Source organism: Geotrypetes seraphini, chromosome 2 (genome assembly GCF_902459505.1).
Source record: "Geotrypetes seraphini chromosome 2, aGeoSer1.1, whole genome shotgun sequence".
NCBI lineage: Eukaryota > Metazoa > Chordata > Amphibia > Gymnophiona > Dermophiidae > Geotrypetes > Geotrypetes seraphini.
In genome coordinates this window covers 26,010,822-26,024,082 of record NC_047085.1, presented here as the reverse complement: position 1 = coordinate 26,024,082, position 13,261 = coordinate 26,010,822, and the positions used below count along the sequence as shown (strand labels likewise).

Here is a 13,261-nt window from a genome sequence, read left to right as displayed (position 1 = left end):
GTTTTTCTTTGCATGGCTCAGAAAGAAAAACACGGCCCTGAGTCATGTTTAAAAGAATGCCCAGATACTTCCGATTCTGGGTTGGCTCCAGATGGCAATTCTTGAAGTTGACAATCAAGCCTAACCGCTAGAGCAAATCTAACACCTGACATACTGTCAACTCACAGTCCTGACTGGATGGGACTCTGATCAGCCAATCATCCAGGATCCCCATCTTCCGGAGGTGAGCTGCAACCACCATCATAACCTTGGTGAAAGTGTGGGAGGCTGTCACCAATCTGAATGGAAGAGCCGCAAACAGGAAATGTTGTTGAAATATTTGAAACCTCAGATATTTTCTGTGGTCTAGAGAAGCCAGAAATGCCCCTGGAACCTCTGCTGTGATGACTGAATGGGCTGTCTCCATGAGGGATCTTCAGAAACACGTTTACCGCTTTGAGATCCAAGATGGGCCTCCAGTTTTCTGTGCCTTTCTTGGGCATGATGAATATCTGGAGTATCTGCCTGAGCCTGATTAGTCATCAGGAACAGGTTCTATGGCACAAATGTCCAAAAGCCTCTGAAGTGTGGTTTGGACCTTAGCCGCCTCCTCCAGCTGCCTGGCTGGAGAGTCAAGGAACAAACCCTGAGGAGGGTGCTAAAACTTGATCTTGTGATCCACTTAGATGATATCCAGCACTCATTGGTCTGAGGAAATTCTACCACTACCTCCTAAACGCTGACAGATGCCCCTCAATATGTGGAGGTGTAGCTACCAACCAGATATCATTGGGGCTTTTTGAAGGGCAGGTTGATGCAAACCCCAGAGGACTGCTGGTGTCTAGAGTTGCTGAAATGCTACCCTCACTCAGGAGAGCTGTATGTTGGTGACCTGAGCCACTACCGAATCAACCTTTGGCTGGCCAAATAGTTGCTGAAACTCAGATGCCATGGAATAGAATAGGGGTCCCCAAAGTCCCTCCTTGAGGGCTGAATCCAGTTGGGTTTTCAGGATTTCCCCAATGAATATGCATTGAAAGCAGTGCATGCACATAGATCTCATGCATATTCATTGGGGAAATCCTGAAAACCCGACTGGATTCGGCCCTCAAGGAGGGACTTTGGGGACCCCTGGAATAGAATCTGGATTAGAGGTCTGCACGGGAACAGGGATCGTGGGAATCCCGCGGGTTCCCCCCGGCCCACGGGACTCCCATGGGGATGCCCCCTGGCCAACGGGACTCCCACGGGGATGCCCCCCTGGCCCACGGGGATGAAAACAGGCCTACATAAATTCTGGCAATGCAGGCATGCAGCTTACAAGTCCGGCGTCGCTGCGGAAACAGCCATGCTGAGCACTGAGATCAGCACGTACACAGCTGAAAGCCTTGCTTGCTGATTGGTCCGGCAGCACGGCAGGGCAGGGCCGCCGGACCAATCAGCAAACAAGGCTTTCAGCTGTGTACGTGCTGAGCTCACTGCTGAGCATGGCTGTTTCCCGCCACGACGCCGAACTTGTATTTTGCGATACAACTGTAAGAAAGCAGAGGGGATATCTAGGAGACCTATCACCAGCGCTGTATACGAACCAGAGGAGAGGTCTTGATGCCTGGAGGTTTGCTGGCAGTTGGCTCCTGAATCACAGAGAAAGATCGAGGGAATGTGCAACAAATGAGTTATGAGGTAGAGGCCTATGATCAATGGTGAAATTACAGTGTGAGGACATTCAGTGAAGTGTTTTTCCACATGTCAAAGGGGTTTGGGCAATAACAAAGAAGAGATTATCAGACTGGGTTTAGATAGCCCACTGAAAAGGTAAGAAAGAGAGGTGTTTGCAAGTGAACTTGTATTTAAGCTGCATGCCTGCATCGCCAGAATTTAGGTAGGCCTGTTTTCATCCCCGTGGGAGTCCCGTGCTCTATGGCTGCAGGTCTCCTTACTCTGGGGCACCAGACCTCCCTCATACAAAGGCCGGTAAAATATGTTAGCTTTGGGAAATGTATATGGCTGATGTCTTTGTTTTGTGTTCAAAAGAAAAGGAAATGCATTTCTGGTTTTATTTCTACAGTGTTGAAGTACTTGCTGACCCTTGCTGTGACTGGTGGGGATCCCCAAGCATCGCCAGCACAGGACCTCCTCTAGAGATGGCCAGAACTCCCCTCCACCAAACGCAACAGTCGCTGGCAGCATCCATGAGCCACTGAGGTGCCAGCATCTATGACTCAGAGACACTACTGCTGCCTGCCAAGCTTGGCAAAAGGGACCCCCGGCCAACTGCAAAGGAAGTCCTCAGCTGACAGCTTGTGGGTTCTCATCAGCTGAGTATTTATATTTTATATTTACATTAGAGGTTCTGGTAGAAACCCATTTACAAAGTATGTATTCTTCTCAATTAATATTTCCAAATTAATAAAGTCTCTTTGCTTATTTGTAAATGGGTCTCTACCAGAGCCTTTAATTCAGCAGCATAATTAAATAAAATAACTATTTCTGAAGTTTATAGGGAAGGGTGGGGACGGAGGGGATTCCTCGCAGGGACGGGTGGGGATGGAGGAGGGGATTCCTCGCGGGGATGGAGGGGATTCCTCGCGGGGACGGGTGGGATTTCTGTCCCCGCGCAACTCTCTAGTCTGGATATGGCCTTGGCAACCCTCAAGGCCACTTCTGGGGTCTCCCACTGCTCCGTAACCAGGGCAGTAATGTCCGGATGCTCTGGTAAAACTGAGGTCTGAATGTTAGAGCCACTCTTGACTGTGCACTGGTAAGTGGAGGGTTGAGCTTCCAGCTTCAATTCTTTAATAGCGTCAGCAATAGAGTGGTGGATGGAGACTGATTTGAAAAGGTGGCGGATCTGAGGGTTATCCTACTGGTCAAGAGCCAGGGAGGCCTCTTGATGCTGGACCCAAACAGGGAATCAGAGTCATCTAGGACTGTATCAGAGCCCTGAGATAAAAGTAGCATGACCTCCAGTCTGGCCATGAAAAGTTACCGGAGCTAGGGCCCAGCTTGCTTAACTGAGAAGCAGACACTGGAGGAGAAGATGCTCCCTGGGCCAATGGCTGCACGCATGCAGGCTGCACTACCTGTCCTGGTCTCATCAGAATGGCTCTCTACATGAGATTTACAAATTCTGGGGAGAAGCCTTGTGCAGGGGAAGTAAATGAAGCCTGCAGAACTACAAGCTGGGCCCTCGTAGGTTCCACGGACTCCATGCTTTCTACTAGTGCTGCCCGATTCACGATTTGAATCAATTCAATTAAAAAAAAAAAAAATTGGCCTCCCGATTCAATGACCGGCCCTTCCCCTGTGCCTTCCTAAAGCAGGAGCTGCAGCGCTATCTTTTGCTGGCTATTCGCTGCCGCTCCTGCTTGAGGGGGGAGAGTCAGTCAGAAAGGCCTCCCCAGCTTCCCCGCCCTTACCTCCTTAAGGCTAATACGGCAGCCTGAAGGCTCGTTGGTGTTATAGCGATCCCTGCAGCTGCCCGTTGTCCTCAGCAGCACGTTCTCTCTGCTAAGTCCTGCCCCTGCTCTGACATCAGGGACAGGATCGCGGCAGAGAGAATGTGCCGCTGAGGACAATGGGCAGCTGCCATGTTAGCCTAAAGGTAAGAGCGGGGAAGCTGGGGAAAATACAGGCTTGCGGGGGGAGAAGGTGTTTGCGGCGGGGAGCAGGCCAAAGAGTGCCTTCACGGCAGGTGGAGCAGGTCTTTGCAGCGGAGAGTAGGCCTTCATGACAGGGAGGCAGTCCTGTGCAGAGGGAAGAGGAGGGGAGATGCCAAATCTGGGGTGAAGGGAAGAGAGAAACTAAACCAAAATGAGGGGAAGGAAAGCAAAGGAGAGGTGCTGGACTAAAGGAGAGAGGGAGAAGAAATGCAAGACCACAAGGGGAAGGGTACAAGAGGGACAGATACTGCTCCAAAGTAGGTGGGCAGGGTGCAGGATGGCAGGAGAGATAGTAGAAAAAAGCCTGTACCTGGGGAAGGGGATACAAGGAGGTAAGGAAGAGAGAAAGAAGAAGCTGGATATGGGGAGAGATAAGATGCTGGGCATGGAGAGCATAGAAATAGGGACAGTACTGGAGAGGAGAATAGGGATAGGGACACAGAAGAGAGATGCTGGATGAAAGGGTAGTTGAGAAAAGGAGAGATAGTGGATCTTGGGATGGTGGGGTCCATCGCTGCAGCTGTGGGGGGATGGAGATGAAAAAAAAAAAAAAGAAAGATGCCAGACTTCTGGGGGAGGAAAGGGAAACAGAAGTGGAGGACAAAGATGGAAGATGGATAGTTAGCACGGAGAAAGAAGGAGAGCCTGATCAGAAGACAACCAGACCAACATGATTTGAAAAATAACCAGACAAGAAAAGGTAGGAAAAATAATTTTATTTTCTGTTTTGTGATTACAATATGTCAAATTTGAAACGTGTATCCTTCCAGAGCTGGTGTTGGACCGTGAACGTGAGCTAGGATTTAACAGAGAGAGGAAAAATATTTTTTGTTTGTTTATTTTGTTTACACCACAGGACCAGTGTGGGTAGGAGAGGACAAAGGGGGTGAAGAGGCTATAAATAAACCCACCAGGATGTTTTGAAAAAAAACACCCAATTGGGCAGGAATCGATTCAATAGGCTGAACTGAATCGAAATTTTTTTCCTGAATTGGACAGCACTACTTTCTACCCATTTCTTGGGCCCACAGTGGTTCACCAGCCCTGGAAGACATGGATGAGGCTAAACTTGAAGATCCCACCCCTCGCTCTCGCAAGCTGCAGCACACAATACATGGACGCTCCTCCGATGAAAATTTTACAAGGAAGAGGAAAGGCCCTGCCAGGATCAGTATAAGTCTCACTAATTAACTTAAGATAAGTCATATTAGGAATTCTAGACTTCATGACTATTGAGTTTTGTTTCTACCCATAGCAAAAGCTGGAATTATGCTAATTGTGCAGTATGCTTGCTAATTTCATTGGGCAGTGGGCATCTTTTTGGTTGTATTTGAGAATACTGACAAGTTAATTTTTCCAGTAAAATAATTGCTTTCCTCAGGACTGCATGGGGTTTTCCAGAAAAAGAAAGAGGAGGGTAAGAGGTCATTGAGCAGCTGGAAAGTCTGTCATGCAGTATCTTATGTCAATATGGCTTGCTGGAAGTTTGCAAACAAAGCAAACTTTTGTTACCCTGCTGTTAAAGGGAATCCAGCAAGCACCGTCTCTACCCTTGGAAGCCCATGCTGCTTGTCACTTTCAATTTGGGAAGTCATTCAGCAAGCAGCTCTGTGCCAAGCAGGAGCGCGGGAAAATCATGCTCCTGCTTGGATCACATGACCACCAGGGAATTGAAAGGTATGCAGGAGAGGCAGGAGGGAGGTAAAAATTGTCAGTGTCAGCCGAAACAAAAGGCAGGAAGGATCCCTCCTGTCCCAGCCCACCGCGAGACTGCCAGGGAATTCAAAAGGTATGCGGGGGAGATGGGAGGGAAGTAAAAGTTTTTAGAGTTGGCGAGGACAGGAGGGATCCCTCCTGTCCTTGCCCACCGCTGGACCACCAGGTCTTACGGAAGGCCCGGCGGAGGCTTGCAACAGGTATAGGAGGGGGGCTAGGTAAGCGCTGACCTGAATATAAGCCAAGATCCCCATTTTTGGACCATTTTTTGGCCCAAAATGCTTGGCTTATATGCGAGTATATACGGAAATTGGATGGTTATAAAATTCCAACTAGCATAAAATGCATGCAATGACAACATGATGTGCGCTGCAAATAGATGTATACAGAGGTGGAGTCTAGACAGAGCATGGCAGACTTCACAAGTACACACTTAAGACTGTAAAATACACTAATCTGTGTACATACTTAAATAAGCTAGGCATGGGCATACCACAACATAGGTACAATTTCTGTCTCTTCCACTTGCATTTTATAAAGGCACATAGGTGTCTATGTGTCTTTATAAATACAGTAGGCAGCTATTTGTCCTCTTTAGAATACAAGAACATAAGAATAGCCTTATTGGGCCAGACCAATGGTCCATCAAGCTCAGTAGCCCATTCTCATGGTGGTCAATCCAGGTCACCTGGCCAAAACCCAAAGTGTAACAAGATTCCATATAGAGTCTCAAAGAGTAGCAACATTCCATATAGAATCCCAAAGAATAGCAAAATTCTAGAATCCCAAAGAGTAGCAACATTACATACAGAATCCCAAAGAAAAGCAAAATTCTAGAATCCCAAAGAGTAGCAACATTACATACAGAATCCCAAAGAGTAGCAACATTACATACAGAATCCCAAAGAGTAGCAACATTCCATGCTACCGATCCAGGGCAAGCAGTGGCTTCTCCCATATCTTTCTAAATAACAGACTATGGACTTTTCCTCCAGGTCCATGGGAGGTAGAGAGAGGGGGACATGCTAGACTAGGGGGTGGGGAGAGAGGGAAGGAGAGATGCTGGATGTGCAGGTGCCACAGCCTCTTGAGCTCTCCTCTCTCCCAGATCTAGTTCACCCTTACAACCCAGTCTTAAAAGAAATGTTGTTACAAAGCATTAGGATTTCTGATTAGGGAATTCACTAATTTACAATGGGAAGAAGTTTCAAAATTGTTAAAATTATTCAAATTGTACTCACTGTTGCTCACTGTCAGTAAAATGAAGATCCAATTTCAACTGAAAATTTACTTCACTCATTGCATCCTCTACCTGAAAACAAGGTGTATTTATTTATTTTATTTATTAAAAAATTTATATACCACATACAACTATGAGGTTTCAATATCACATACGTAAAAATCTGGTTTCCCTCCGATTATCATATATGACATAGACATGTCTAAACAACATCGCTAATCGTCCCTTTTATAATAGGGATAGAGCACAAATTCAATCAATTCAGAAATACAAGCAAGCTTTAAATCATATGTGAAGCCCTTTCAACAATAGTTGCTATCTCTTGTCCATAGAAGGTGTCATCTCCTTTACCTTAGCTCTCTGTGTTACGCTCTTAAGCCCCAATTCACTAAAGTCAGCGATCGTCGCTAAACGATCCCTGCTAACCAACCCAATTCACAAAACTGTCCACCAGTACCATGTATCCATTTTGCGCTGGAACTGCCGACTTGCGTTCATTCATTGCATAGGCTTTTGTTCATCAATTTTAGTTGCGGTTTGTCTTAAAACCTTATTAACCGTAGACCCCAGAGGAGATTTGTAGAGCTGTGACTTGGTTCACTCCACACATTTGCAAAGCTTTACAGGGTGGACGTTCAGGCAAGAGAGGACGTATTACAGGCTGGTATAGTCAGCCCTCCCTAGATTTCTGGGATTGCTTTTGTATGTCCCACTTGTCAAGAATGACATATCTATTACACTGGAAAAAGAGATTATGTCCTTACCTTGATAATATATTTTCCAGTAGATAAGTAATTCTGGACACCCCGTCCTATCCTTCCTGCACCTGTGCCTGCCAACTGTCTCATTCTGTTCATTCTTCTCCAAGTTTGCATCTTGGATGCCAGTCAGCCCCTTGGGCCCTAGAGAATTCTGTATAATATATATATAGTATCTACAGGGCTATTACCTGAACTCTTTTGATGCTTCTGTTGGCTATTACTTGTTCATTGAGTGTTCAAGTGTTATTATATTTGAGCAGAACAGTTGATTTGTTTGGGAAAATTTCCCATTTTTTGGCTTTACTTCACATAATTTTGATGGAACTCTTGCTTACTTGGGTACTAATTGCAGGTGACAGTAGAGCACCCAGTGAAATGGAAGGATCACAGAAAAAATTTGGAATGGATTCCTTCTGCATATGGCTTGTGGCCTTGGAGAGAGGTCCACTCTAAGTACATTTATGAAGTTTTACAGGGTGGATTTGGCAGCACAAAAGACTTCATGTTGGGGTCTTTGGTGCTAGCAGCAGGCTCTTCTATCCCACTCTAGGCTCAAGGGACTATTTTGATATGTCCCACAGGTTCAGGACTCATGTGCTTTTTGCACTGGTATGGAAGATTAGGTTCTTACCTCGATATTCTTATTTCCAGTAAAACAGCACATGAATCCTGAAGCCCTGCCCTATCAGTTTTTAGTGTAGCCTGCTTTTAGCCTCAGACAGGTATGTTTCTGCAGAGGCTTGACTAATGGCACCCAAACATGGAGCATGAAGAAATATGAAGCTACGGCTAGACAGATGGGTAGTGTCTCAAGTTTCAAGTTTATTTAAAATTTCTTATACCGCCTAATCAGTATACAGATAAAAAAAATACCAAAACAACATACCAGAGTAAGTTACAGAACAATTAAAGACAAACTGGGAAAAGTAACAATTTTTTAGTAACGTGGACAAACGAAATGAGGGAAGAAGGGTTGGAACTACAGTTGGTATAGAGAAAAAGAACATTTAAGGAAAAAAACAAAAGGAAGTGAAACTAAAGATAAAAAGCCTTTCCAAAAACTGGTTCGCTCTTAAAAGGACAGTTTAAGTATCAAAAGCATCACGAAATAAAAATGTCTTTAAATTCGCCTTAAAGTTAGCAAGACTTGTTATTTCATGTAAGTGATTTGGAATACTGTTACAAAGCAAAGGGGCACTGACAGAAAAAAAGTATAGCCCTCATTGTGTTGATGTACTTCAGCGAGAGGATAGTAAAGAGGTCATGGGCTGTGGATCTTAAAGTCCTCGATTGATTGTATGGGATAAATAAATTGTTGATGAATTCAGGTTGGTTGTTTGCTCTGGTTTTAAAAGTAAGTAATAGAATTTTGTAGGTGATCTTATGTTCTATTGGAAGCCACATGCGATCTGCAGAATGAATCCACTTCAGAGTTTATTATTTGTGCCTCTGTTTTACTTCACTGGGCTCCTTAGTTCCACATACAGTTAGTACTCAAGCACTAAGAGCCACCAAAATAAGCGTGAAGTAGAGACACTCATGGCAATCAAGGTCAGCAACAACCATTCTGCTCAAGAAGTAACATTAGAACAGCAACTGCAAACAGCCAACAAAGGCCTAAAAGAAGCTCAGATATAACTCCTGTAGCAAAAAGTAACATATATTCAGTATTCTTCCCAGCCTCCAAGGGTTGACAGGCATCCAAGAAACAACTTGGAGAAAAAAAACAAACAGACAGAGACAATAGGCAGAAGCAGGAAGGACAGGGAGGGAGTCTAGAATGTTTCACTTATCTAATGGAAAAGAGTTTACCAGGGTAAATACATAGTCTCTTTTTCCAGTGCAATAGGTGAGACATTCTAGACAATTGGGACATACAAAAGCAGTCCCCAAAAAGCTAGGGAGGATTTGTTGCACCGGTCCGTAAGACCGAGGATCCAAGGCAGAATCCTGTCTTGCCACCACATCCATTCTGTAAAACTTGGCAAACGTGTGTAAAGAGGATCACATTGCCACCCTGCAGATCTCCTCAGGAGAGACAGCTCTAGCTTCGGCCCAAGAAGCCGCCACACTTCTGGTAAAATGTGCTCTTATGGAAACATGAGACTGTTTCCCAGAAAGAATATAGGCTGACAAAATGGCCCTGTGGATCCATCTGGAAATCAAGGCCTTGGAAGCGGAAGTACTCCGCTTAACAGAATGAATTAGCACAAACAGATGGTCAGAGAGACAAAATTCGATGGTGACCTCCAGGTAGCAAAGTACTCTGTGCATATCAAGTTTCTTCAAAAGGTAATCTTGCATCCTGGAACCAGTAGGCTGAAAAGCAGGCAAACACATCTGATTAACATGGAAAGCCGAAACCACTTTTGGCAGGAAGGAAAGAATAGTACACAGGGAAATCCCAGTCTCTGAGATGTGGTGGAACGATTCCCTACAAGAAAGAGCCTCAAATTCCAAGACCCATCGTGCTGAGGTAATAGCTAAACTAAACTAAAACTTAATTTTATAGACTGGGTCATCAACCAAAAGGAGCTTGACTCGGTTAACAGTAATGTAATGCATAATACATAAACTTGACAAGGAAAAGTAGACTAGAGTAATTAGTTTCCAAAATGTTTAGCAAACAAGGTTTTCAGAGCTTTCTGGAATAAAGCAAAGGGACCTAAACTTCTTAGTGTAAGTGGTAAAGCATTCCAGCATTCAGTTAATTTAAATGCAAAAGAATGACTAAATCTCCTGAAGGTTCTGTTTTTAACCACTAAGAGAGGGAAATGTAAGTTTTAATTTTTGAGAACTGGCAAGATGAGACCTACGCATATTCCAGTCTAAAGGAATCAAAGTGGTGAAAATGCCGAATAAGATCTTAAATGCAATACAAATGCACTTGAATTGAATTCTGAGATACACTGGGAGCCAATCTAATTCCTTGAGCAGAGGGGTTACGTGATTGAATTTACTCTTACCGAAAATAAGCTTAGCCGCAGTATTCTGTATTAGTTGAAGTCTCTACAGACTAATCTTTGAAAGACCCAAATACATTGAGTTACAATAATCCAACCTTGATAAAATGATTGATTGAACCAATACTGAGAAATGTTGCTGATGAAAGAGTGCTCTCACTCTTCTCAGAACACGGAGGCTGAAAAAAAACACTTTTTAACAAGCAAACTTAGTTGTTCCTTGAATATATGTGATGAATCAATGACAATACCCAATATTAGCAACTAGAAACATGGTCTTCAGCATCAAGTCCAAGAAGGAATCATCCTGAAGGGGCTCAAAGGGAGCTTTAGTGAGGCTAGACAGCACCAGGTTGAGGTCCCAGGAAGGGAATGGCTGCTTGACTAGTGGTCTAAGGTGAAGAGCCCCCTTCAGAAATCTAGCAATATCGGGATGAGACACCAAAGAGGAACAATAATCGCGAGCTCTAAAAAAGAGAGCCTGGCTACTTGGATCCAAAGAGATGCTACAGTGAGTCCTTTATCAAGTCCAGCTTGCAGAAAGGCAAGAATCATCAAGATCGGAGCCGAATAAGGGTCCACCTTATTCTGAGCGCACCAGTGTTGAAAAGCCTTCCATGGTTTAGCATAAACAGAAACTGTAGATGACTTCTTAGACTTGAGAAATGTTCTAAGGCTGCAGGCTCAAGAGCCATGCCATAAGAGCAAAGCGACTTGGGTCTTCCATGCAGACCAGACCCGGCGTAAGCAGGTCTGGATGATCGCTGAGCCGAAGGCTGTGACCCTTGGGAAGATGCATCAGATCTGCGTACCGTGGTCTGCAAGGCCAATCTGGAGCCACAGAATGATGTGGCCCAGATGGACTGCGATCCACCAAATAACTTGGCCTATCATAGACCTCTCATGGGCTCCTAAGGCCACGACATTGAAACCCTCATTTATGCGCTCAGATCTTTCACTGAAGAAATGATCTGCTTTCTTGTTCTTTGCCTTGGCTGGTCCCAGCGCCACACTATGGCTTGGAATGCTGCTGTGGATAGGGTCCACTAGCCCAGATCAAGAGTCTGTCTGCTGTGAAAGTTGGCTTGAACATTTTTGACTTCCTTCACATGTGCTGCTGATAGCACCTGAAGGTGACGATCCACCCACAGAAAAAGAAGGCAGGCTTCCTGAGCCAGAGAGGTGCTCTTGATCTCTCCCTAGTGATTGACATAGGATACTGCTGTTGCATTGTCAGAGAAGACCCTGACTGCTTGGTCCTCCAGAGTCTTCTACAATTGCATCAGAACCAGCCGAATTGCTCTCGGCTCCAACCGGTTGATTGACCATTTCCTCTGAGAGGGTATCCAACTCCCCTGGATGGGACAGTGATTGGGGCTGGGAAGCCCACTGCAAAGACTGGCATCTGTCAACACCTTGATCCAGGAGGCAATCCGCAGTGGAATGCCCCTGCAGAGCAACTGTGGGAGAAGCCACCAATCCATGCTGGCCCAAGCTTCAAGTGTCCAGGGAAGACAGGTCTGTAAAGCATCCCTGTGCAGAGCCCAGCAATAGAGTAATCCATGCTGGAGAGGATGCACGTGTACCCTTGCCCATAGCACTACATCTCTTGTGGCTGCCATGGACCCCAGGACCCGAAGATAATCCCACATAGAAGAAGCTGGCAGCTCCGGAAGGGAAGAAATCTGGGCACACAGTTTCAGTGTGCAAGCCTTTGGAAGATAGACATGGCCAACAGATGTGTCAGAGAGACATTCCAGATATTCCAGTGACTAAGTGGGTGTCAGATTGTTTTTCTGTAGTTCACAATCCAGCCCAGGTCCTCCAGCACCTGGATCACTTGATCCACTGTGCACCGACCTTTGGCGAATGAGGGAGCCCTGATCAGCCAGTCATCCAAATAAAGGTGAACCTGCAGACCCATTTTAGCAGGTAAGCTGTTACGACCATCATTACCTTGATGAAGATACAGGGAGCTGTTGCCAGCCCAAAGGGCAGAGCTGAGAACTCGTAATGCTGTTCCAGGACATGAAACCACAAGAAGTTACAGTGGGCTGGAAATATTAAGAATGTGCAAGTAGGCTTCCATGAGATCTAGAGAAATAAGGAACTCTCTCGGGGCTACCACTGCAATGACTGATCACATTGTCTTTATGTGAAAGTGTGGAACTGTGAGATCCAGAATAGGCCTCCAATCTTCAGAGCCTTTCTTTGGCATGATAAAGTATATAAAGCAGGGGTAGGGAACTAAAGTCCTCGAGAGCCGTATTCCAGTCGGGTTTTCAGGATTTCCCCAATGAATATGCATTGAAAGCAGTGCATGCAAATAGATCACATGCATATTCATTGGGGAAATCTTGAAAACCCGACTGGAATATGGCTCTCGAGGACCAGAGTTCCCTACCCCTGATATAGAGTATTTGCCTGAGCCCGAGAGTTCGGTGGCATTGGCTCTATAGCTTGAATATCCAGTATGCGTTGAACAGTGACTTGAACCTTGAGCGCCTTGTCTGGCCGACCCGTGGGGGAGACCACAAACCAGTCTGTCAGAAGTCAGGCAAATTCCAGCACGGATTTACAAAGGGAAGGTCCTGCCAATCCAATCTAATTAGCTTCTTTGACTGGTTAACAAAAAAGCTAGATAAGGGAGAGTCCCTGGATGTCGTTTTTTTACTTCAGTAAGGCTTTTGATAGTGTCCCACACCATAGGTTATTGAACAAGATGAGTTCATTGGAATTAGAAACATTGACTGCATGGGTTAAAGACTGGCTCAGTGGCAGACTTCAAAGGGTTGTGGTAAATGGTATTCCCTCCGAAATGTTGGAAGTGATCAGTGGAGTGCCGCAGGGCTCGGTCTTGGGTCCAATCCTATTTAATATATTTGTATAGGACCTGCCTCGGGGACTTCGAGGCAAAATTGCGTTATTTGCCGATGACGC

General features: G+C 45.4%; 1 protein-coding gene across 10 annotated transcripts in view; it reads right to left on the bottom strand.

Moving 5' to 3' along the window:
• Positions 1-13,261, bottom strand: part of FAM135B (family with sequence similarity 135 member B) — a 412,048-nt gene that overhangs the window by 274,816 nt on the left and 123,971 nt on the right. For all 10 annotated transcript variants that reach the window (XM_033934533.1, XM_033934537.1, XM_033934535.1 and 7 more), the window contains one exon: positions 6,599-6,669. In XM_033934533.1, coding sequence (XP_033790424.1) covers positions 6,599-6,669 — 71 coding nt within the window. The remainder of the gene's footprint in view (positions 1-6,598; positions 6,670-13,261) is intronic.